General features: G+C 42.3%; 1 protein-coding gene across 2 annotated transcripts in view; it reads left to right on the top strand.

Moving 5' to 3' along the window:
• The window catches only part of arb2a (ARB2 cotranscriptional regulator A), a 232,725-nt gene that overhangs the window by 159,236 nt on the left and 47,853 nt on the right, over nucleotides 1-25,636 (top strand). For both annotated transcript variants that reach the window (XM_072664476.1, XM_072664477.1), the window contains exon 10: nucleotides 9,197-9,281. In XM_072664476.1, the coding sequence (XP_072520577.1) occupies nucleotides 9,197-9,281 (85 nt within the window). The remainder of the gene's footprint in view (nucleotides 1-9,196; nucleotides 9,282-25,636) is intronic.

Raw genomic sequence — 25,636 nt, 5'->3', positions numbered from 1 at the left:
CTCTCTCTCTTTCTCTCTCCCTCGCTTTCTCTTTTTTCATTTTGTCTGTTATTTTTTCTTTCTTTTTTGTCTTTTTTATTGTTTTCTCCTATTTTTGTTATTTGTCTTTATTTTGTCTTAATTTTTGTTTTTTGTTTTTTTTTCTTTATTTATCTTTATTGCCTTATTTTCTTTCTTTCGCCTTTTTTCTGACTTTCCTTCTTTCTCTCCTTTCTCTCTTCTTTTTTCTCTGTCTCTCCTTTTCTCCCATCCTCATTTTTCTCCCATCCTGTAGTTCTCTCTCTCTCTCTCTCTCTCTCTTGATCTCTCTCGCTTTCTCTGTGCCTCTATCCGCAGGCCTCAGAAGGCAGCAGTGCTTCAAGGTTGTGATGGCCTTCTTCTTCTTCTTCTTCTTCTTCTTCTTCTGCTAGATTTACTATTTCTGATTCATTGGAGAAATGGTGATGGTGTGGCGTAATTGGAATGTTAAGTGATTTCTATTTGTAATGATTACCCTGAACAATAAATTCCATAATAACCTTCTATTTCCAGCCCCATGAAGGAGAAACGCACCTCTTTCATTCCTTTTCATTAGTCCTTTCAGTGGGCACATTTTCAATTGACCTGAGCTGCATAGACCACTGATAATGGATAAAAGCAGCTATTTGTTTAAAACACACACACATGCAGAAAAACATCCACAAATATATTATTCTATATGCACGATTAACAAGGACACTGACGGTCAGCAGAGTCAAAGCCCACAGGATGATTTGGTGAATGGGTCATGCTTAAAAGGTCTGTATAATGAAAAACTGAGATTCTCTCTACATTTGCAAAATAATGTACACATTGTGCAAGCCCTCACTCCCTGTACCCTGTATGAGTCATATACACAACCTACACCCAAAAACAGCCTGTTTTGCTGTGGTTGTTTTTACATATGTGCATATATCTGCCTTTGTATGTGGACCTTAGTGAAAATGCATTCAAGAGAAATACAGGCTATGGGTCTTTCAATGGACACCAGTGGTAACATGCTCTCGTTTTATGGTGTCCGTATAGTCCGTACAGAGGCCTACACTGCTCTGAAAGTGGGCTTCTAGATGACATCAGGTGATGCATCAGATGAGCTCAGGTCAGTCTTTAATCAGTGCCGTGGTCCATCCCCATCCATAGCATCTCTCTCCCTGCCTGCGGCGGTCAGCAGGTGGCTGTGGAGGTTAGGCTGCCCTCCTTCTCTTCACAAACCTGTCCTGAGGCCTCCCTTTTTCTTGTGTGAGGGGTGGTTATTCCCCCTCTCCTCCTGAGGGATGGAGGGATAAAGGGATGAGAGCGGAGAGGTGGAGGGATTTGGAGATCAGCCCACAGTGGGAGAGGTGATACGGAGATAATGGTTCAGACAGAGGCCATGTGACGTCACGCAGACAGGGCCGGCTGACGGAGAGAAGGAGGTAGATAGAGAAGGGGAGCGAGAGAGAATGAAGCCGAGGGGGAAGGGCAAGTACTGAAGAATCAGAAATAAACAGAGATGCTCATAGAATTGGAATCCCTAGGGGAGCAGAGATATATAGAGAAGGAGAAAATCCCTGCAGACATCCTTAGGAAAGAGAAGACAGGGGGGGAGAGAAGCACAGGCATGAGAAAAACACAGCCGTGTACTGTACAGTGAGTCTGATGGCTGGGTATGGGGATAGGTGGATAGACTGTGTCAAGACTGTGTTAACTCAGACATGGCTAGACGGTGATGCAGATTAAGGGAATTAAACAGGCTAAGGGAGCTTTCACATCTGAAAGTCTGGACCAAGGTCTGGACCCAGGGTAATATTTTTGGGACATTTTGGTACATCGTTGCGCATAAAAACCTATGTCCTGCCGCAATCACCTACATGGGCTGCGTTTCTCTTTACTTGCCTTTACTGGATAAAATGGCTGAACAGATACACTTTGTTTGGGCTATACCTCTAAAACTATTTAGTGGGTGTGGATAGCCTGCCTCAGCTTCCTGTATTCTAAGGTTCTAAGCTGGATGGACTCTGAGACTAGTTGGCACTGTGGGGTCATGTATCATCTTATGCAGAATATACATGTGTTCATACATTTTTGCCCCAAGTTATATTTTAAATGGCTGTTATCAGAACAGTGAAGGTCAGAAGTCACATGCCCTTACTCTAGTTGCCTCATCATACTCACACTACTCATAGGGATGAGTGTAGCAGGATGGCTAGGAGCAGGCGCGCCGTAGCTGTGGCTCAACAGCCGAGTATTTGATCAGAGGCGAGGCACGCGGAGCTTAATGGCGGCGTGCAGGTCGGCTAGAGCGCTCTCTGTGGGAGCTAACACCTGTCTGCAGTTTACCTTCTCTGACTGGGCCATTAGCAGAGCGCTTAGTGTCCCACTATGCTCCAGCTCCCTGTCTCGCGGCCTGCAGGAGCCTGGGACGCCGCAGCCATCTGGCCCTGATTAATGCTGATGGGCCAAGCACAGGACCATTATCGCTCATTTGGGGCTGTTCCTCGTTTTTCATCCTGGTCGGCTTCGGCACAAGAAGATGTTCGGACGTGCTGGAAATGAGATGATGTTTGCTTTAGATCAGCGGTTCGTGAGTCAACGTGCACACAAGCGTTTTGGTGCCCGCTGACATATGCTCACCATGTCAGTGGACTCTGGTCAAAAAATCTTTTTTCAATATTTTTATTTTAATGAAATTACTTTTTTTAAATAGACAAATGTTCAGTTAATATTTTAAATAGGAACACACACCTGAAACTTGATTCAATTTGCTGTGACGAGGTAGCATATGGTGTCCTTGAGAGCCCTAGCATAGCTTGAAGTCTTTGCATAGCAGTTAGTAAATTAGCTGTAGTTATAGCAGTTTTGACTAATATTTTTTGGGAGTAGGTTAAAGCAACATGCCTTTACTCTAGAAAGTTTCGTTGTGCTCTGTATAATTTAAGCGAGTTATACTTTGCTGAAGGCTACAAGACACCTATAAGGACACCTACATAAGATTAAGAACAAAGAACTTAAACCTATGTAGACTTTTACTCTATATTTTACTTTTATAAATTGGGCACATTGTTTACTATTTCATGTAAAAATATACCATTATAAATATTCCATTTTTGACTACTATTTTAATCTACAAATACTAAATTACTGTAACCACTATATCTATCACAAGGTAGCCTAGTTTTTCTCTAAGGCCTTGAGGTTAAATCTTTAGCATAGCTAGGGCAGCAGTTATTAAATTTTGTATACTTTTGACTAATATTTAATAGTTCTGAGATAATTCATGCGTTTAGTGCAGAAAGTTTTATACTGCACTGTAACGTTTTTGGTTACACTTTGCCTAAAAGACATCTATACATCTGTCATGAGAACTGACCTAAACCTCTATAGGCTCTATAAGCTTGTGGTGTGTTTAAGAGCCTTGAGGTTGAAGATGCAGCACAGCTGTAGCAGCAGTTGCTAATTCAGCCTTAGTAGTAGTAGCTTGAATCTATATTTGATCATGCTGAGTTAAAACAACATAGGCCAGTGTATGTATTTACTAAGCTCCTGAAGGGCAGCGTTCATAAGCCTACAAGACACCTACGGAAGACTTTAATGGCTACTAGCATAAACCTCTTCACATATTTAAAAAAAAAAAATTATTTCTTTAAAAAATTATTTTAAACAAAAAGCTTCTTCCAAGTAACGTCAGTCGCCATTGAAAATGCTGAGGTGAAATGACATGACAAAAGTATCTGACTCTTGTTAAATAATGCCTTTATGGATGTTTATGTAGATTTATGTAATGACAGTCTTATGTAGGTGTAATGTAGCCTTTACAATATAGCATAAAATAAACATTGTAAGAACAGAAATGCTGTGTCCACTGCATATAATATTTCATATAGAATCCATTTAGGATGTAAAGTTGTAAAGTCCTTTGCCCACCAAACCATTAGGAATTGAAGGTTTCACCCATTGCAAAGCTATTGTACAGAGAACTGCTCCAGAGTGGGTCACTAATTGTCGGATTTACCCGGATTTACCCGACTGACCATACATCTGTCAGTAAGGTAAGGACATGCTTCTGAGTTTAACCGCCAGTCTCCAGACCCTTTAGGCTTACTTTGGGATGTTACAACGTGATCGAATCCCCCATACTGTTATTCCCAGGCTCTCGTGATCTCACCAGTTGTAACGCTGCTGCATCCCCTCCCTTGTTAAAGCTTTGTCATCGTTTCTGATCTCCCCATCTGCAGTCTCACCCAGTGGCCTCTGCAGCCTCTCCACTGGCCTAAAACGGGTCCCAATGCAGTAGGCCTGTCTTGACAAATCTATTGAAGCTCTTTTTTCATCACCCCCCACCACCACTCTTCACTCTCTCTGGCCTGGACCCGAAGCTTTGAAAAATTCCTCCTCTTGCTTCCATCCTGGCTGACATCTTCCTCCAGACGGCATGAATTAAGGATATACAATGAGACACTTGATGTAGCAGTCAAGGAGCGCTCCATTCGGTGGCTGGGCTCCATGGTGCACAACTAGGGCAGCAGGAATTCTAAAAATACACAATGCACACTTGTTTATTCCAGTGGCAGGCGACTCCCCCCAAGCCTGGCATGGAGACGATTGACAGGATTAGAAGAGAAGAATGAGCAGGAGAAGAATAGGAGGGGAACTGTGGCGGGAAGAGTATGGAGGAGCTTTCTTGCACCACTAGTGTCATGTAGCAGGAAGAGCTCATGTTTTATTTCATTGAATTCCTGCAGCACAGCTGACCTGTCCGAGTTCTGGCCACTATTGCTATCTTTCGCAGCTACTGCTAACAAAACCAGTCTAATTGCATAATGTTGCTCTGAGGCAACAAATGAAAAAACATTCTTTACATATGAATGTACATAAACATATTTTTATTTCTAAGGTTATTTGAATTAACTGCATCCCATGTGGCTTTGGGTCCTGAGAAGATGCCCTGGGATTAAACCCACTTGTATCCCTAATTGCATTGTACAGAGACATGTCTGTGACTTTATTGTAATTTATTAAGTAATAAATAAAAGGGGTGGCATAATTATCTAAAAAGTGGTGTGTTGCATGAGGGCAGCACTATGCCGTAAAGGGGTAAATTAATGAACGCAACTATAGTAACCCAAGTAAAGTGTAGCTTACCATAAATCTATATAATAAATTTAAAAAAATTATAAATCAAAAATCTGGCAGGTCACAGTTTTTACATTGAGCTGTGAGTGTGGTCTTCCACAGAGTTTCGTTCAGGACCTTTTAAGATTTCAGAGAGAGCTAAACCCCCTATAAAACCTCTACATTGGCTGGGAGGTGCGTCAGTCGTTATTTTTGCGATGATGTTTGCAGCTTGATTTCGTTCGTTTTTCTTCGTTAGGAAGTGCAGGTTCAATAGCTAATGTTTGACCCTCCGTCATGCGCCAGATCCTCTCCAGTTAATATCACACAGACCTGCATCAGGCACTTCCTCCTGAGTCCTAATGGCATGCTGCTTACACATCGATTTCGATCATCGATGAAGATCTACTAATCAAACTTGCTGAATATGAACCATTGGTTGCGTCAAGAGTTCATTAGACTGCCAGAGCAATAAGTCTAAAAGGAACAAAGAGACCACCTTGCACTCACACACACACACATAGTCTGTCTCTCTCTCTCTCTCTCTCTCTCTCTCTCTCACACACACACACACACACACACACACACACACACACACACACACACTGGTATGACACTGGTCCCGGCTGGGAGGAGGGTGTGGTGTGTGATGACCCCTGGGGTGGCACGGGGCCCAAGGGGTGAGCGAGGTTGACAGGTTGAGGTGTGATGTGACCTGGGGTTCTGTCATGTGTCCAGAGGGGCGTGTGTGTGAGTGAGTGTGAGAGAGGATGTGTGTTGTGCAGTGTCCAGGGCGATGGGATTGGTCTTTCTTTGTCACGGGAGGGTAGTTTTGGGAGTAAAGGCTGGGGGGTCGCCGGGTTAGATAGTGGTTGTGCGTTTGTGTGTGTGTGTGTGTGTGTGTGTGAGTGAGTGTGAATCAGAGTCAGGGTGAGGCCGGGTCGCAGCTCAGTTGGGGGGGGGGGTCTGTAATGGCTGACAGAGCAGTGTCTGCAAAAGTAAACAAGCCCAGATAAGCAGCGCTTCACAAGGCCGCCAGCTGCAACACGCTAATCTCGTTTACATTTCTCTCTTCTATTGAACTTTTCTTTATCTTATCTGCAGGACCTTCTTTTCCATGCATTCCTTGGGAGCCTCTTTTTCTTCAGCACCGCATCCCGTCCGAGCAGAACGACGCGTCCCATACTGTCCGTAGTACACTAATGTTGCCTTTATGCCTTCTTTGGACAGTCGTTTTCTTTGTTGTAGTTACATGATTTACCATATATATATATATATATATATATATATATATATATATATACACATACACTATATGGACGAAAATATTTGGACACACCTCTAAATCATTCAATTATATATATATATACAGTGGGGGAAAAAGTATTTAGTCAGTCACCAATTGTGCAAGTTCTCCGACTTGAGAGGCCTGTAATTGACATAGATAGACCTCAATTATGAGAGACAAAATGAGAAAAAAGAAATTCAGAAAATCACATTGTCTGATTTTTAAAGAATTTATTTGCAAATAATGGAGGAAATTAAGTATTTGGTCAATAACAAAAGTTCATCTCAGTACTTTGTTATATATCCTTTGTTGGCAATGACGGAGGTCAAACGTTTTCTGTAAGTCTTCACAAGGTTGGCACACCGTTGCTGGAATGTTGGCCCATTCCTCCATGCAGAACTCCTCTAGAGCAGTGATGTTTTGGGGCTGTCGGCGAGCAACACAGACTTTCAACTCCCTCCAAAGGTTTTCTATGGGGTTGAGATCTGGAGACTGGCTAGGTCACTCCAGGACCTTGAAATGCTTCTTACGAAGCCACTCCTTTGTTGCCCTGGCAGTGTGCTTGGGATCATTGTCATGCTGAAAGACCCAGCCACGTTTCATCTTCAATGCCCTTGCTGATGGAAGGAGGTTTGCACTCAAAATCTCACAATACATGGCCCCATTCATTCTTTCATGTACACGAACCTGTCGTCCTAGGCCCTTTGCAGAGAAACAGCTCCAAAGCATGTTGTTGCCACCCCCATGCTTCACAGTTAGTATGGTGTTCTTTGGATGCAACTCAGCATTAACACTCCTCCAAACACAACGAGTTGTGTTTGTACCAAACAGTTCTACTTTGGTTTCATCTGACCATAAGACATTCTCCCAATACTCTTCCAGAACATCCAAATGCTCTCTAGCAAACTTCAGATGCGCCCGGATATGTACTGGCTTAAGCAGGGGAACACGTCTGGCACTGCAATTCCCTGGCGGCGTAGTGTGTTACTGACGGTAGCCTTTGTAACGTTGGTTCCAGCTTTCTGTAGGTCTTTCACTAGGTCCCCTCGTGTGGTTCTGGGATTTTTGCTCATCGTTCTTGTGATCATTTTGACCCCACGGGCTGAGATCTTGCGTGGAGCCCCTGATCGAGGGAGATTAGCAGTGGTCTTGTAGGTCTCCCATTTTCTGATTATTGCTCCCACAGTAGATTTCTTCACACCAAGCTGCTTGCCTATTGCAGATTCAGTCTTCCCAGCCTGGTGCAGGTCTACAATTTTGTTTCTGGTGTCCTTCGACAGCTCTTTGGTCTTCACCATAGTGGAGTTTGGAGTGTGACTGTTTGAGGTTGTGGGCAGGTGGTCTTTTATACTGTTACTGAGTTCAAACAGGTGCCATTAATACAGGTAATGAGTGGAGGACAGAGAAGCCTCTTAAAGAAGAAGTTACAGGTCTGTGACAGCCAGAAATCTTGCTTGTTTGTAGGTGACCAAATACTTATTTTCCACCATTATTTGCAAATAAATTCTTTAAAAATCAGACAGTGTGATTTTCAGATTTTTTCTTCTCATTTTGTCTCTCATAGTTAAGGTCTACCTATGATGTCAATACATATATATAATTACTGACTGCAGTTTATCTGCAGTCTTTGTTAGCCCTCTTTCACCCTGTTCTTCAGTGGTCAGGACCCCCCAGGACCACCACTTTTTGTATTATTTGGGTGGTGGGTCATTTTCAGCACTGCTGTGACACTGACATGATGGTGGCATGTGGTAATAGTGTTGCACTGGTATAAATATCTTTAAAGGCTGCAACTTTAGATTGAACATTGGAAGGGTGGAACAGGAGGTTCGAGACTTTGCAGTCACGCTACAGAAATAATAAATGATATTAAACAGGAAATATGCTGAAACACAATGTAGAAAGTGTAATCTTCAACTATACTCATAAAACGGTTATAAATAGAAGTGTTTTAATGGTTGGTCACACGACCAGGCTTTTTTTCAAGTGATGTAAATGTTTTATTAACACTATATATAAATACAGCTGTGACAAGTTGTCATGCATTAAATTACTAATAATATATGTTATTATACATTTCTGTAATTTTCCACATATATGCACACAGTGTAATAGTGAAACTGAAACAGCAGTAAATGAATAAGATTTACAATGTATTTCCTTATTTTAGAGATTGTAACCGTAACCGCTTGCAGTTGTGTGGGATGGTAATTATTGAATTTTTTAATTATTAAATTATGAAACAACAACATTGAAGTCTAATCCGTTCGGCCACATTTCTGATCAATGTCCACTAAAAGCATGGCTGTGAGATATGCTGTGATATTCTGATGATGTTGTGTGTACAGTATGATAAGCTCGTGTGAGCATGTAGTCAGTTATGGTGTAGTAATAGTGAAGTCAGAAACTTTCCCGTTGCACCTGAGGGCAGCAGTAGTGCCTAGCATACCTGAAGGAAAATAAACTCAACATGGCTGAAGCCAGAATGTGCGCTAATTCCACCAGCTCACAGTCTCCGATGTGAATGTTTGAGAAGCTGGTCTAATTAAGCTGGCTGTGTCTGTGGACAAAAGGCTGTTAATGAAGAGAGAGACAGAACGAAAGCCACTGTGTCTCAGTAACAGGGTTGATGGCGGGTGCTGGGGTCTCTGAGGTCACTGGCGTGTTCACTCAATCCCTGGAGCGCCAGAAGTGCCCAGGCGCTCCTGACCAACAAACACACTCAACAGTCGGCATGTTGGCAACTAATTGCTTGTTCTCTCTCTCTCTGTCTCTCTCTATCTCTCTCTTGTCTCACAGAAATGCTGTAACTGGGTGTCAAGCTCTGAGCCCCTAGATACACAGCTGGAACCCATGCTGCCTGACTGCCTTCGCCTTTCAGCAGGTATGTGTGACTACTATGGATGTCTCAATCACAACGTTTTTGTTCCCAGTCTTTTACTGTTGAGTATCTGCTGCCATCTCAGTCTCAGTATCGTTTTCTTTTTCTGCATTTTGCAAGAACTACAAATTAAGTTGGTCAAATTAATCCATTTTCACCAAAATCTCCAAAATAGCAAGTTTACAGCAAAAGGGGACAAAAACAAATAACGTATAATGGAATATTATATATAACTTATAATGGAATATAGTCTGTGTGTAAAAAGATTTCATTCCAGGTCATTTTGGAGTGTTTGTATTGGTCTGGTCATCATGACATTTTGACAGATTCACATTATGTCAGAAAGTGCACAATGGCAAATCTGGGGATGCAAGGTTTTTGCATGGCAGTAAGGATATGCTAGACTGCCAGTTATTTTAAATTGTACACTGTTGTTAAGAATACAGAACCTTTCAGCTTAGATTTAACAGCTAATGTAAAGCAATCCTTTTCCCAGCCTCTAATTGAGGCCATATTGGTTATACATTTTTCTTTACTCACGGTTTGTATTTATTTACTGTCCCCTAAAAACATACTACAGCGCGTGTAGTCACATGACTCTGCCACATCTAGTCTGTGACATGGAGGAGAACTTAAACACTGAGCCAACTGAGCAACTCAGGCTGCTTAATATATATATATATATATATATATATATATATATATATATATATATATATATATATATATATATAATTTCTATTTTTAAATATTATTTACAATTAAAAATCCTTAATAAAAAAAATCCTCTTTAATTAGCAAAAAAAAAAAAAAATCAGCGTTATTCCCCTTTAGCAAATGATGGGAATTTAATCAGACTGATTTGAAATTTTATATAGCCGACATCAGTTCATTAAAATATGTCTGGATCTGCTCTAATACCAGTCTTTGAGATCAGATCGGGACATCCTCAGACTCCTCTTTCACATCTCTCCATCACTCACTGCTCGATGTTCAGTAAAACACAGAGGTCGTCACATTTGTCTGATGAAATAGATTTAATGCCTGGAATGAGCTGTAAAACAGTGCTCATATTTTACTAACCCTTCACATTTTGCTTCAGGTCACACATACTTCCTGTTTCTATGTGTATTTTTTTTTTAGGAGTGTCTAGTTGCCTCAGTTGCCCTCGTTTGGCCTCGGTTGTGCATCCAGTCAGTGTATACGCAGTTCAGGATTACAGCTGTAGTGTGTAATCCGGAGCAGGGTGGTGGTGGTGGTGGCGGTGGTCGGAGGTGATTATGCTGCCCTGGCCCTCATCTCCACTCAGACAGATGAGGGCTTTATGCTCTGCCACTCGGCTTGCCTTCATGCTCCCTGCATGGCCAATCATAAGAGTTAAACATCGCTTCACCTTTTTAACTTGTGCTGAGCTATTGATATTATCGTGCTGTAATCAGGATTTGGGGCCCCTCTCCTGTGTGGTGGGTGGGCCAGGGATAATCCGCCTGTGCCAGCGCTGAACTGTGTCAACTCTTTTTCCTCGTCGTTCATGACCTCGGTTGAAGGCATCATACTCATGTACGTTTCTGTTCTCACTGAAGCATTGCAGAGCATGTGTGACGTCTGAGCCCGGCCCTTAATGCTCTTCCCTCTCGTACACTCTCTGCCCTGCCAGCATCAACAGTGGATTCTGCTTATATGGGAAGAAGCAGTAGAGCTAATCATAGATCAGTTTATTTGACAGAATGCTTCCTCCACGGCTGCTTTAACTGGGAATAACACCAGTATTATGATTGCAGTGTGCACCTGTGAGAGGATAGATGGGTTAGAAAAGCCTCACATTCATTCAGTGAGGTTACAAAATTGGCAAAAGCAACTTTACAGGAGAAGCAAAAGACCTTCTTAAGTTCTAATGGACCTCAGTGTCAGAGTCATTTTGGAGCATTTCTATTGGTTCATTCTATGAAATGAATGTAATTTAAAGAACATCTGGCAGATTTACATCATGTCCAAAAGTGAAAAACTATGAAAATGGAGCTACAGGGTATTTGCCTGACCATCAGGATGGTAAGCTGAAAAATCAGGACGTTCTGCTCAAGGTAAAGGCAGTTGAACTGGACAGTGATCCATCTAAGTTACCAAACGACCCAAAAGGTCCATGGAATATTGGTAGACCAGTCTGGCCTTCCAGGCTGGCAGGGGTGTTGTGTTGGCCAGTACCTGCTCCCTTCAGCTCTGTGTATGTTGGCCTAGTGAACTGCCTCTCAGTGTACTCTAAAGCCACAAATAAACCGCACACGTCCAGAATCGTCCAGAACATTGTGAAAAACAGTTGTTCAGTGATCCTCCAGCTTGTTTAAAAGCCCGGGTAGACAGGCTGTGGTCAGGCAGACTCGATGTGTATGTGGGCCACACACACACCTATCACAGTGCGTGTGGTGTTTCTGATGGTGGCATTTTATATGCTGGTTGGACTTGGACCTGTACAACACAGCACGGTGAAGACATGCCTGTCTGTTACACTTAATCATCTGTGAAGCTGCGCTACCAGCATGGGTGTGTGTTTGTGAGTGTGTACGTATGTATGTGTGTGTGTGTGTGTGTGTGTGTGTGTGTGTGTGTGTGTGTGTGTGTGTGTGTGTGTGCCATCCGCTGACATCTCTGTTTTTTTGTTTCCAACATGATAAAACTTGGACCCTTTCCCCACCTGCCTGGGTTGCTTTTTTTCTCCTTTATTTTTCTCTCCTATTCTAAGACCCCCCTCCATCATTCAAAAGGAGTCTTCAGGAGAAGGTCACCGTGCCTTGGCTCTGGCGAAGCTGGAGAAGACTGGCAGAATTTTATCAGTTAGGAGCATGCTGAAGCCAGTCGAAATATGCAGATAAACCAGAACAAATGTGCTGAAAAGCCCCCTGGCCTGGCAGCGCTGCAGGGGCTGAGTCTACCGCCCAGACTGACCCACAACACAGTCCAGCACAGATAGCCAGAAGCCTGCACAAACCAAACCAGCAAGACATGGCTGTAATGGAGGCCTGCCCTGCTTACTGGATGATATACAAGTGGCTACAATCACAAAGAAGTGATTCAGTGAGTTTTTAGAAAGTGGTCCACTGGTAGAAATACAATGAATATTAGGTGTGGGACTCACTCTTTATTAATCAAACAAATGGAAGTGATGTGGGAAGTTAACTGGAAGGTTTCGCAGTGGGTCTGCAGTGGAAAAACCTAGTAACACGCCTGACCCTTCCTAGTAGTCTTGACGCAGTGGGCAGCTTCAGCACTCGCTGAGAGGCCAGCTTTAGCATGTGAGCATAGCATTTCACATGTAAGAATCAAAGCAGCCGCACGGATTCCATGGCCCTTCTCAAGTAGCCCCTCGTAACTCAGTACAAGTAGCCCCTCGTAACTCAGAACAGTGCTGTTAGCCATGTAGCCTTTAGCTTGGTTACCTGTTGTACCTTCCATGGTTCCATTCAGTGCTCGTTTTCTGGCCCATGATTCGTTAAAGTCACAGGTGAGTTTTTTTATATTTTTATTTTTATAAGCAAGAAAAATGTACATTATTTTTTTTCACAATGTAAATTGTCTGATTTACCAAACATGCCAAACATATTTAAAATAAAATGAATGAAAATATTGAAAGAAATGACTGTGAATGTAAATTGTGGACTTTTGCAAATATTTGAACAGTAGGTTTATTTGGATTTGTGGGTTTTTAGTTTGTAGCCTAAGGGCTGTTTTCCTTGCCCAGTATAAATTGGCTACTGTCTCTTTATAAGAAGTGCGAGAAGAGTTCTCTGTATTTAGTCAGATGCCAGGCGAGTAATTAACCCTAATTCTATTTACAACGAGAAGAACAGAGTACAGAAATGAGCCTGCTTTGATGTAGAGCAAGATTTCAGTCTTTTCCTCGACTTGGTGGTTAAAAGTGATGTTTGAGGCTGATGAGCAAGGCTTCTAAAAAAAAAGGGAATTTTATTATCATATATTGTAGCCTGAGGGCTGTTTTCCTGGCTGCGGTCTCTTTAAGAGAAGTGTGAGTTCCTCTGCGTGTAGTCAGATGCCAGTTACACATTTAGCGTTTAGCATTCCTTCTCATTTAACACACCTGATTCAGCTCTGCAGCTGATTAGCGAAGCCTTTGTGACTTAAATGCAGGGGGAAAAAAAGCAGGTTTGACAGCCATGGTTTGGAGCTTCTCTAAATTGCTACTTGCAGATTACCATTTCAGTTCCAGCACTGCTAACTAGCAAACTAGCAGAGTAATCAAGTGCTGTCAGCGGCACATTACAGATGCGTTTTTTTTAGATATTGTTCCGAGATGTGAAGCATTTTGATGGAGGTGACAGCTGTAGGTTAGAAACGGCTTCATCTTCTGTGAGGTCAAGACCTGTGGTTTAAAAAAACAGTGTTTAAACAATCAAATTCAGAAGTAATTTAAGGCTTATTTATTCATTTCAATAAATTCAAGTCTGTTATTTCAGTTTGATTACTAAATACTGAGTATTAATTAAGTCAGTAAAGGTAAAAAAGGTAAAGGTGCACGTATTTGTCACTGTACAGTGTACAGCGAAATGTGTCCTCTGCATTTAACCCATCTGTGGTAGTGAACACACACACATACACTAGTGAACTAGGGGCAGTGAGTACACACACCCCCAGAGCGGTGGGCAGCCAACTCCAGCGCCCGGGGAGCAGAGAGGGTAAAGGGCCTTGCTCAAGGGCCCAACAGTGGCAGCTTGCCGAGCCCGGGAATAGAACCCACAACCCTGTTATCGATATCCCGGGACTCTAACCGCTGAGCCACCACTGCCCCTAAAGTAGTGACCTATCAACAAAGAAAAATCCTTTTGGCTGAAATATGAGCAAATTCTTTATTACAGTTATTAGAACATTTATTTCTATAAGAGATTCCAACAATGGAAAAACAGCTACACTTGAAGAACAGTGCAGCGTGACGAGTTCACACTTGTGATAATAATTGCTAACTGGCTCTAGAGAGCTGAATTACAGAGCTGTCCAGCCTCGTACTTCACGAATCACTCTCTTCTTTACACATACGCCTGCCTGTCTCTCTCAGACACACTCCTGATTCCCACCCCGTACCTATAGCAAGCCCCGAACATCTTCACACATTAAAGTCACACATGCTCCTCACACGTATACCTACACCTCCACTCTTTCGGTTTTCTCACCATATCCCACTTGGACATACACCCAGTGACAGCTTTGCGTCAAGCTTTTCTTCCCCCCTGTCTGTTACTGTGAAGAGATGAGGCCTGGGTTTGCTCTACCTGAGCCGCCGTTATTACTCATTGCCGGACCCGATTATTAATTACAAAGAGGAGAGCGCCCTGAACGTAAACAGTGATTAATTGTTAACAAAAGTAAGTCAATGTGTACCTAAACTGTAATTATCCCTCCTGCGCCACCACAAGGATCCCAACACAGGCGAGTAATTAACCCTAATTTTATTTACAACGAGAAGAACAGAGTACAGAACTTGGGGGAAATGTTGCCTCCTTTGATGTAGAGCAAGATTTCGGTCTTTTCCTCGACTTGGTGGTTAAAAGTGATGTTTGTGAATTGGCTCTGTTTCAGGCTGATGAGCAAGGCTTCTGAAAAATGTCATTTTAATATCATTTGGCTTCATGTGCTAAACATGAAAGCAGTAATTCGGTAATACTAGCTCTGAATTTCGGGTCTAGGAGCGGCACGGCTCACCACAGAGGCGCTAATAAAGATGTGTTTGATGAGGGAACAGAGAGGGAAAAAAAACGGTCGCGTACAATGGCTCGGGGAGCACTTGTGTAACTTCATTGGTCCATGTCAGTGACTGCATAGAACTCCGTTGGGCCATGTTTAGTGCACAATGGAAAGTCATTGGTCCATGTACTGCTGACTCAATAGAGTTCCATTACCATATTTTACCAACCGAGCTGTTCCACGTGCTGTTGACTGCCCAGTCCATGTACCACTGACTCTATTAACGTCTACTGGTTGGCTGACTGACCGTGACATACCTTCGCTTATTCCCCCCACTCCCAGGATTCAGGTGCACCTGATGGATGTTGATGCCCTCAGTCCCATTTCCCCAGGAAACGCACAGCGGCTAAACTTCGTGACCTTCTTTATTTTTCCAGCCTGTTTTTTTCGCCTCTCGGAATCGCGAGCTTATCCGTAAGATCAAAGGAAATATCACTCTTTTCCAGCTGGATGTGCCACCCTGTGTTACCATGGCAAAGTTCAGCAGGACGTTGAAGGGGTGGGGGGGGGAGGTTATCTCCATGCGTTTCCATAGTGAACTGAGCCCTAGCTCGTGACCGGCCTGGAACAATGTGTTTGGTGTCAACCATGATCAAGCATGAGATCATGGCATCAAAAGGCTGATGAAGCACACATGGGTATCTGAATTTTACTCAGGGTGAAATTATTAACATAGGTCAGCAGATTTCCGGCGTTTGCGGGTTCAGCTTGTTCAGACCGATGCGCTTTAATGTGGAGGTATGAAAATCACAACATGAGATCAAGCCCTGTGGAGATCAAGCTGATGTTGTGGGTCTTTTCCTTTTCGTAGTTTATTTCTTCGCTCTGGAAAATGGATCAAATGAAATTTTCACAGAAGAATATTGGCTAGAATTGGTAGATCTAGGATCCACATACTTCTGTAGGATCCCATTCGAACTAATACGGCAGTATTTACCACAGGCCTGAAACCAGCTTTTGGGGAACGCTGTGGAGGGCTGGCGTTATTTGAGTATATAGATTTCCAAACTTATCGTAGCATTCATTTACGTATTGAGGTACATTAATTGTCCAGATGTTTGTGGACACCTACATTCAGCAACTTAAGGTTGTCACAGTCACGGGTGCAAATTCCTGTGGATGGGAGGACAATGTGCGGTGTGCAAACAGCAGCGTGGTGCGTAATGCATTCTGATGCAAACTTTGAATGGAACAGTATTGGGCTGAGACTGAACTGAGTCCACAAGAACAAGAACACAAGTACAGACAGGAAGGCAGGCTGAGAATTAGCCCCTGAGCTGCCCATTTTGGGATGAGGTGAGGTGGTGATCATCCAGCATCCTGACCTCACTGGTGCTCTTTTCTCACTGAATGCAATCAAATCCTTAAAGCAGTGCTCCAAAATCTAGTAGAAAGCCTTCTCTGGACAGTAGACAGCTACTCCTACAAAAGCAGGATAAAATTGTTTTTGGAGGGATCAATGAATGAGCAAGTGTCCCAATACTTTTGTCAAAATATGTTTATCAAAACAAGTGAATATTAAACCTTGTGTATTTGGGAAAAGAAGGATGCTTAGTGCTAATGACACTGATATGTCCTTGTTAATTCGAGTCCTGTTCTGTTGCCAGTATCTCTCTAGTAGGACAAGACAAGCTGTGTCAGCAGTGGGTGCAACTTAAAGCATCTAAATGCATTCATTAGAAGAGGTATCCACAAACATTTGGGCGTATAGTCTATCTGTCGAGGAATAAGACCCTTTTATTAAATAAAGTAACTTAAAACAAGTGAAAATAGCTTAGAAATAAGTTAATTACTTTTGAGAAAATGAGAAACAGTGGATTTTTAGACTAGGTTAATGGGAGGCTGAAGTCAGATGTGTCCAATAATACAGTCATATGTGATTACCCTGCCTTTAGTTCGGCCTATATTGAGCGGGTGGCCTTATCTAAGATCCATATCTAAGCGAACGATTCTCAGCGCTACCCGCTAGCCTGCTTAATTCACAGCGAAAGCACTTCAGCCGTTTGGCAGCGCTTGACGAAGAAGAAGCTGGAGTCCCTCCCTCTGACTCCCTACTGCTGTGTTACCTTTCTTCTCCATCTATTTTACCAGAGCGCTCACAAGGGAAGGCTCTAGTTGTCATAAATATACATATTGACTTTGTATCACAGTGCAACTTCCTTGTGTTATTTTTATTCCCCAATTTCGCGCTCTTTATACGAGTCCCATGGGTGGTGGCGAATGAAAGTTTGATGGAGTTTTTGTGCAGGCGGCTGTAATTTCTCTCTGCCTTCCCGGGGATCAGAAGACACGGCCTTCATTTTCTATTCCTCTTTAAAAAAAAAAAGAGAGAGAGAGAAAAAAAAGAGAGAGAGAGAGTGAGAGCGAAAGCGAGATGGGGCCTAAACATCTTTTATCCGTCTGCTGCTCAGGATGAGTGGCAGGCCCTGACCCACTTGGCACTCAGCTTTATGTAACGAAGCCCTCCGTTTAAGACGCTCTGTACAGCAACATTGTGCTGCATAAGGAGTTTTGTGTCATCTCCGTCAAACGCTGCTTCTCTGTTTCTCCCTCTTCTTCTCTCTCTCTCAAGCTCTCTTTCTCTCCTCAGCTCTCGCTCTTGCTCTTGCTCTTGCTGGCTCTCTCCCACTCCCTTTCGCTCTCCTTCTCCATTCGCCCCCCCTCTGATTCGTGTCATACTTCTGATGGGGTCAAATTCAAGGCATGGGGAGAAAAATAACTCTGCGATTGTGATTGGTGTGCAGGAAAGGAAGAGATTTGTGAAGCCCCACTGATACTCGGGTTATGCAAGGTTTTCTTTTTTCCCTTTTTATTTCTCTTACTCTTTTAGAAGGAGGGTGGAGGTGGGTGGGGGGTGAGGGCGCTGTCTTTTGAAGTCTTCTGTGTTTTTGTTTTCTACGCAGCAGGCCGCGAAACAAGCCTCTCTCCGCCGTTTGCGGCGAACCCGAGCTCGGTCAGTGAAGGATATGAACTTCTCCACGGCGCTGTACTGAAAAACATCTGCAGTTTAGAAGGGTCCCACTTACCCCAATGTGACCCAAGTCTGTAGCCGTGCGTTGCTAATCCAGGTTAGCATGCAAAGGCACCTTTGATCTCTCCCCCTGCTCACTTCTCTCCTCCGCTGGAGTCGGCGTTTAAAGAGCTCTCTAAGAGACAGGCCCGTCGTCTCGAGGCTAGCCGCTTTGATCACTCAATCACATTTAATTACATACAAACACCACGGCTCGCCTTGTTCCCTCGGTGTGCTTCGCGTCCCTTGTCACTCTTTGGCCTTGGTCAAGACGAGATCACAGGCTGGTCGCATTGACCACTGGCTCACTGGCATCAATGGCTGTGATCATAACCCCCCCCCCTCCCCACCGCCCCATCCACCCCTCAGCCAGCCTCATCAGTTCATTACAGACAGGCATTCATATACTGCCCTGTTATTTCCGTTCAAAAGGAGAAGGAAGCCAGAGGTATCAGCTATAAGCCATGAATGGACTATTTGTTCTCCTTTTATGGCTGGGAAGAAAAAAAATCAATATGCACTGTCTCGCGGCCTCCATGCATAGAGAATGAGGAGTGTCCACTCTATATTGTTCTGTACAGTCACGATGAGCCTACAGAGCCGGCTCGGTTTACCTCGCCTAATGTAAGAGTAGCCCCAGCTGCACATTTATGTTGCACTTTTGTTGTTTCTGGTGATCTCATCTTATCTCCCAGCCGTTTCCCCTCACAACGTCCCTACTGGTAATCTCACCGCCTCACAGCTTTTTTCACTTACGTATTACAATTTTTAAATGGAAACTAGTTGCTAAGCAACATAGAAGGTCATGTGAAGCTTATGTAGTATTTTTTTTTTTTTGTAAGGTCTGAGAGCTCGTCTCTCTCTGGTCATGTCTAGTCTGAATGGACAACTGGGTTCCATTGACATCCACGCTGTGCTAAGGGTTCTTTGAGCATTGCTATAGAAGAACCATTTTTGGTTCCATAAGGAATTATTTTTGTAGGAGGTGTGAAGATGCTTTTAAAGGTTTAGAGAAGTAAATGCAAGGGTTCTTTACCAACCTAAAGGTTCTTCACACATCCATTTTATGAAAATAGTTCCTCAAGATACCCTTTTCCATTGCTGAACTGAGGGTAGCCGGTCTGGTAGTTTTTCCATATGGAGCCACCAGACCAGGCTGAGCCCGATTTTCTCAGCACGGTTAGCTATCCATACTTGGAGCCACAGAACTGTTCAGTGGGAGGGCTTAATGACGTATAGATCCACTGGATGATCAAATACATTTACATTTACATGTGATGGCATTTAGCTGACGCTCAAAGTTACTCGTATTACAGAATTGGGCCAGTGTAGTGTTAGGAGTCTGGCCCATAGACTTGTATTGGTGTAGCGCAGCATAGTCACCCAGACCGGGAATCGAACCCCAGTCTCCCACAAGGTGTGATAGCTCAGTAGCAGGTAGTGGTGTTATCTGTTGCACCACACCAACCAATGTTATGCAATATTTTAGCAGATTAAAGGTACCAGGCTTGTCTGTAAGTATGGAGCGCTGGGACAAATCCAGCTGTTTGAGAGTTTATCCATACACTAATATTTCTTTCTTTTTAATAATATTAGAATTCTTACTCCACTTTTTTTCCTAAAAAACCCACCAACACCAATGTCCTCATCTGTTACCAATATCCTCCTCCTTACCTTGTTCACTCTGTGCTGCAAGCTCCTTCGTTCTGTATTCGCAGAGTGTAGTCTGTCCTGCTTTTGCACTCAAAAAAAAACAAAAAAACAAAAGCGATCCAAAAAACTCACACTTCTCAATTTCACATTTTAATTAGTATTCTCCATTTTTGCTAACTCTGTTACATCAGGGCAGGAATGTGAGCCGGACACATCCGAAGACAATGACTGTCGCATAATTATTACAAAACGTCCTGCACTTCAACAATTTAGAAACACAGCAAATGGAAAAAGAAAGCGTAACTGACAGAAATGCTACGGTTCTGCTTCTTATTGTAAAATGAATACACTGTACACTGTAAAAACACTTGATCAATCAGCCAAAATCTAAGCCAAAAACGTCATACCTTTTTTATGTAACTCAAATAAATACTTTAAAAAGGGACATTCAAGTTAAATTATTATTTTTTATATTATTATTTTTGTTCCATTCTGTCAAGCGATCATTGCTGCAATGCTTACTAGCTAGAATTGGTAGGCAAAAGCTTAACATGCCTGAACTTGAGTTTACTTTCTAAAGTCTTAGCAAAATATATATATATTTATTTAATTTATATTTTTTATTATTTAAATTACACAAAAAAAATTATTGCACAAAAAAACATATCCAGAGATATACAGAATTGCTTTGCTAACCATATGAACAAAAGTGTTATCAGCTAAAAGTTATATGATATGCTATGCTAGCTTATAAATTCTAGCTGATAGAAATTCTATGAATTACAAATAATAAATAATAAATCAAATTTAAAATATCACCTAGAAATACCCAGCAGTCGTGTGGTGTTGCTTTACATAGTTTGTGAGCAAATCTAGCATTTCAGTAACACACATAATAACACAGCTTACAAACTAGTCTTGCTAAGCAGCAATTTAGCATGTCAATGAGTTAGCATTCTAAAATATGAGCCAAATAATAGTAAGAAATTAAATAAAAATCAGATTTTTTGCTGTTGCTTTAAAGAACATATGAAAAAAAATAAAAGTCCTGCTAAGGGTTCTTTGATAAAGAACCACAGCGGTAAAAACAAAGGATCAAAGGATTACGATCTATCACGATCTACTAGATCCGATCCAAATGTTCTTACTTTTGATGGAACGATGCATGTTTCTAGGATAAATGAACTAAAGCATATCAGCTCAGTCCTCAAATGTTTTATACTTATTTTCCTGGAAAGCTCCTTCCTTCTTCAGAACAGCAGAATGACCCTCTGACGTCTCAGCATATGACAGAAAAGCATGTCATAGAGCTCTCCACACACATAATAAAGACAGGATGTGAGCTTTGTGTGAATGTGGGACAATCCAGCAGAGTATTCCCTCAGTGAATTTCAAATATTTCAGTGGATTAAAGGTACCAGGCTTGTCTGTAAGTGTGGAGCGCTGGGACAAATCCAACTGTTTGACAGTTTATCCATACGCTAATGTGTCCTAACTGCAGATAATGCTCCTTGATGGTTCTGTAGGTTTGGTTTCAATGAAGATGGATTTATAATTCTTACTCCACTCCACTCAAGTTTTCTAAAAAAAAAAAAAAATATATATATATATATATATATATATATATATATATATATATATATATATATATATATATATATATATATACACCATGAACACCAATGTTCTCAATGTCCTCCTCCTCACCTTGCTCACTCACAGTGCCCCCACACTTTGCCTTAATGCTGCATACACCACTTAACCATCTGCAGAGCACTTAGTGCAGTTCACATGATGGGCAATGGGTGGCCATCAAGCATTGGAATTCCCGAAGGGCCTTTGCATGCTAAGTTCAAGCCTGTTACTAACCCCACGAATATCCTCTAGACCTACGTCACCGTGCAGTCACTCTAGGGTCACTGGCAGATTAAGGGTTAGAGATATACACTGCGTTGAGCCATATGGTGCATCCTATAGCTCGTATGGATATGGATTTAACCCATTATCGTAACCTTACATATGAGCAGCAGTTGAAGGCCATCATTGGGGGGGAGGGGGGTCTGATGGAATTTCATAGAATTTCACACAAACTGGCAGTTTTTGGAGCGAATCCTGAAAAGGCCTCAAAGGTGCAAAGGGCGGTGTACCGACACAGTGACAGAACAGACGGCTGCTGGCCTTGCTCTGAACTCATGAAGGTTAATCTGGAGTAGGGTAATCAGATTGTTTACTCTGTTTTTCCCTGAGCTTTGCCCAAATCACTTGCGAGTGCTGTGAGACACTAGTGATAGCATTAGCCGTAAAGCTATGGCCTGTGGGTTAGGATTAGGGTCCAGGCTTTGCAGGGAGCTGTGAGCACGAGCCCGTTACACATACACACATTTGTCTGCACGGATGCTACCTGAAAGGAGGGGCTTTAAAAGCGAGGTGTGCTCGAGATAAAGACTGCTAAACACAGCTTTGATTTAGAGAGAGCGAGAACAGATATAACACTGCTTTACCGCTTAGAAAGTGCTTAGCGTGATATGGCTGTTCTATGCTAAGCAGATATAATCATAAAAAAGGTGTTGGGTAAAATAAATGTTTTTTAATGTTTTCATGTATTTTTTTAATGTTTTATTTAATAAACGTGAACAAACCTAGCATTACTATACTGCTTATGAGCTACAGTTGGTGAGTAACAGTTTAGCATGCTTGTGACATGCTAGTGAAACATTTTAATTTATTTAATTTATTTAATTATTGATCAAAAAATGTTAATAAATGTTTTCTAAGCATGTGAACGTATTATTGATGCAATGCCTACAAGCTATAGTTGGTGAGCAGAAGCTTATGCCTAGGAGTTTACTTTCTAAAATCTAGCAAACCTAGTGTCTATTTATTTATTAAATTATCTAAAATAATAGATGTATTCTTAGCATGTAAACAAACGTATCATTGCTGTAATGCTTACAAGCTAAAATTGGCAAGCAGCAGTTAAGTGTGCCTTTGAGTTAACGTTTCAAAAAATATGTTTATTTATTTATTTATTTATTTTTAGTATGCCTGAACTTGAATTTATGTTGTAAAATCTTTATTTATTTATTTATTTATATTTGTATTTTATATATTTATTTATTTACTTATTTATTTTAAAAATCACTAAACATTAAAGATAAAACTCACATGGAGATGTCCAGAATTGTTTTGCTAATCATGTGAACAAAAATGTTATCGCTATGCCGCTTATCAGCTAGAATTTGTTGCTAGCTAGCATGTTTGTGAGTAAATCTAGTATTTCAATAACACACATAATAACACAGCTTACAAACTTAGTCTTGCTAAGCAGCAGTTTATCATGCCTATGAGATATGAGCCGAATAATAGTAATAAATCAAATAAAAATCACACAGATGTGTCCAGAGGTTTTGCTGATGCTTTACAGAACATATGAGCGAACGTGGCAAATAGCTAGAATTGATGAGCAGCAGGTTAGCATACCTATGACTTAGCATGCTCAAATAAATGTTACAGATTGAACTGAAATGAATGAGAAATGAGAAAGACGCAGCACGTTTTCTGCAGCCACACTCTTTGCACTGCTTTTTGGCTCGCAACCCGCGTCCAAATCTGCCGTTCTTTGCCCAATCAACTGTCTGTTGGATGTTCGCGTGTTTAGTCAGAGGCTGCTAACGGCTGCAATCTCGTTCCAGATCCCGCTTCCCTGCACACAGCTTTGTCAGGCAGGTGCTGTTAGCGTTAGCAAGTGTCCTGCTTTGCAGCTGGTCTGTTAGCGGCTCTCGGCAGCGCAGGCCACAGTGTGGGAGGGGACTGGCATCAGCGTCCCCATTCGCCCATCAGCGCCAATAAAGGGTTCAGTCAGGAGCATCCTGCCATGCGGAGCAACACAACTGTCAACATACCCTCGCCCCACTCTGACAGGGGCTCATCTGAGGACTGGAGACTATCTATTATTATTTCCCTGTTCTCATCCCCCCATCCTGCAAGAGCTCTCTGTCTCTCTCTCTCGCGCACGCATACGCGAGAGGTGGGCTATGAGTGTGTTTCATGCAGCCAATTTATTACACTGGCAGACTAATGGGGCGCTTTTCTTTGACAGCTCTTGATAAGGGAGGGTGAGAAGTTGCCGCTTCTGCCGAGGGTTGGGAGAACTGCGGGAGTCATGATAATTACTATCAAAGCAGCCGTAATGCACATAATAGAATACTCCGTTAGAGAACACTAATCAATTAATTAGGGCCTGATGTGTCATTCCGTGTTATGTTGTGATTTTATTTTTTCTTCTGGCTGATAGCATTTAGTCATTAAATTTAAACACATTTCTGCGTGTTTGCGCGGTTGTAGCAGCCCACCTCCCATCCCCACTCCCCCCAATCGTTTTTCTTTTCTTTTTTCTTTTTTTTTACAATTAGGATTTAATGAAATGCACATTTAATATGATTGTTACAGAAAACAGAAGAAGGTAAAAAAAAGAGAAAAGCTATGAGAATATATTAGGAAATGTACATAATTGCGGAAAAGAAACATCCTTGAAGGTCCTTGAGTTTATAATCAGCCTCGGAATTATAATATTTATTTTTTTTCTCTGTCTGTGTGAAAAAAGGATATTATTTCTATTATGTATTATTATTTATTTTGAATTAGGTAAACAAAGTTGAGAGAATATATAAATATATATGTTTTTTTCCCCCCACATACATACATATACATACATACGCACACTATATGTCCAAATGTCTGTGGACACCCCTTCTAATGAATGCATTCAGCTACTTGATGTTGCACAGCACACATTGCTGCCAGTAGAAAAGTGTTGCCAATAGAATAGGACTCTATGGCACAAACCTCTTGGCATCATGTCAATCGCAGGCGTGGCCTAGAGGGGTGTAAAGCCCCCCCAGCATTGAGCTATGGAGCAGCAGAACTGTGTTCTCTGAAGTGCTGGTGCTCCTTGCAATACGTTTGGAATGAGGTGTGTATGAGGTGGGGTGGTGATAATACAACATCCTGACCTCACTAGCACTCTTGTGTTACCGAATGCAATCAGATCCTCACAGCAATGCTCCAGAATGTAGTAGGAAGCCTTCTTCCCTGGATAGTAGAGACAGTTACTCCAGCAGAAGCAGGATCAAGTCTTGATTTTAAAAGAAACAATGAATGAGCAGGTGTCCCAATACTTTTGCCATGTAGTATTTGAGATCTACAAATATTATATTTAATCATATCCATCCCCACCCCCCCCCCCCATGCCAAGCGTACAGATAAAAATAAACTTTTTTTATTACACATGGACAGGACGAGTAGCTAACAGCCCGCACTCAGCACACTCGCCACGTATTAGGGAAATATCGCAATTAGCGCATGATTTCCTACAGCTGAAGCGGCGAGGAGAAGGGTAATAAGTGAGGTTTGTTTGTGGCCTGGAAAGGCGTAATTATAAACTGCTTTGAGAGGGCTGTGCTCGTTGTGCTTTGGCGTAATGAGATAGGCTGCACTGATCCCTCCATGATGCTATTACTCCTAATCCCAGGCCCTCTTCTTCCTCCCACACCCCGAGGCCCGCGCTGAGTCCGCTGCCACCCCAGGTGCCTCCTCTCCACCCTCGCCCTTTGGTTATCTCTCTGGTGAGCGCCGGCACGGCTTGATTGTGGAGAGGCCCGAGCCGACACATATGCAATGCTAATTACCCCTGCCTCCACACACACACACACACACACACACACACACACACACACATATGCTCTTTGTGAAAAGAAGAGTGCATATGGAGGTGGGGCCAGGCTCAAGTCTTATGGATGCAACCTGACTGAAAAGGTGGAGTCTTTTGCAAAAGTTTGAGCACCCTTGGCCTAAATGACACCTAAATGTGTGGCCTGTGCAGAAGTTTGGGTAGTAATCGGGCTGCACAGTGTATCGTTTCAGCGTCGTTATTGCCGTGTGCACATGC

Source organism: Salminus brasiliensis, chromosome 20 (assembly GCF_030463535.1).
Source record: "Salminus brasiliensis chromosome 20, fSalBra1.hap2, whole genome shotgun sequence".
NCBI classification, from domain to species: Eukaryota; Metazoa; Chordata; class Actinopteri; order Characiformes; family Bryconidae; genus Salminus; species Salminus brasiliensis.
Note: the sequence above shows the minus strand (reverse complement) of the source record. Positions and strands in the feature narration are given on the sequence as shown.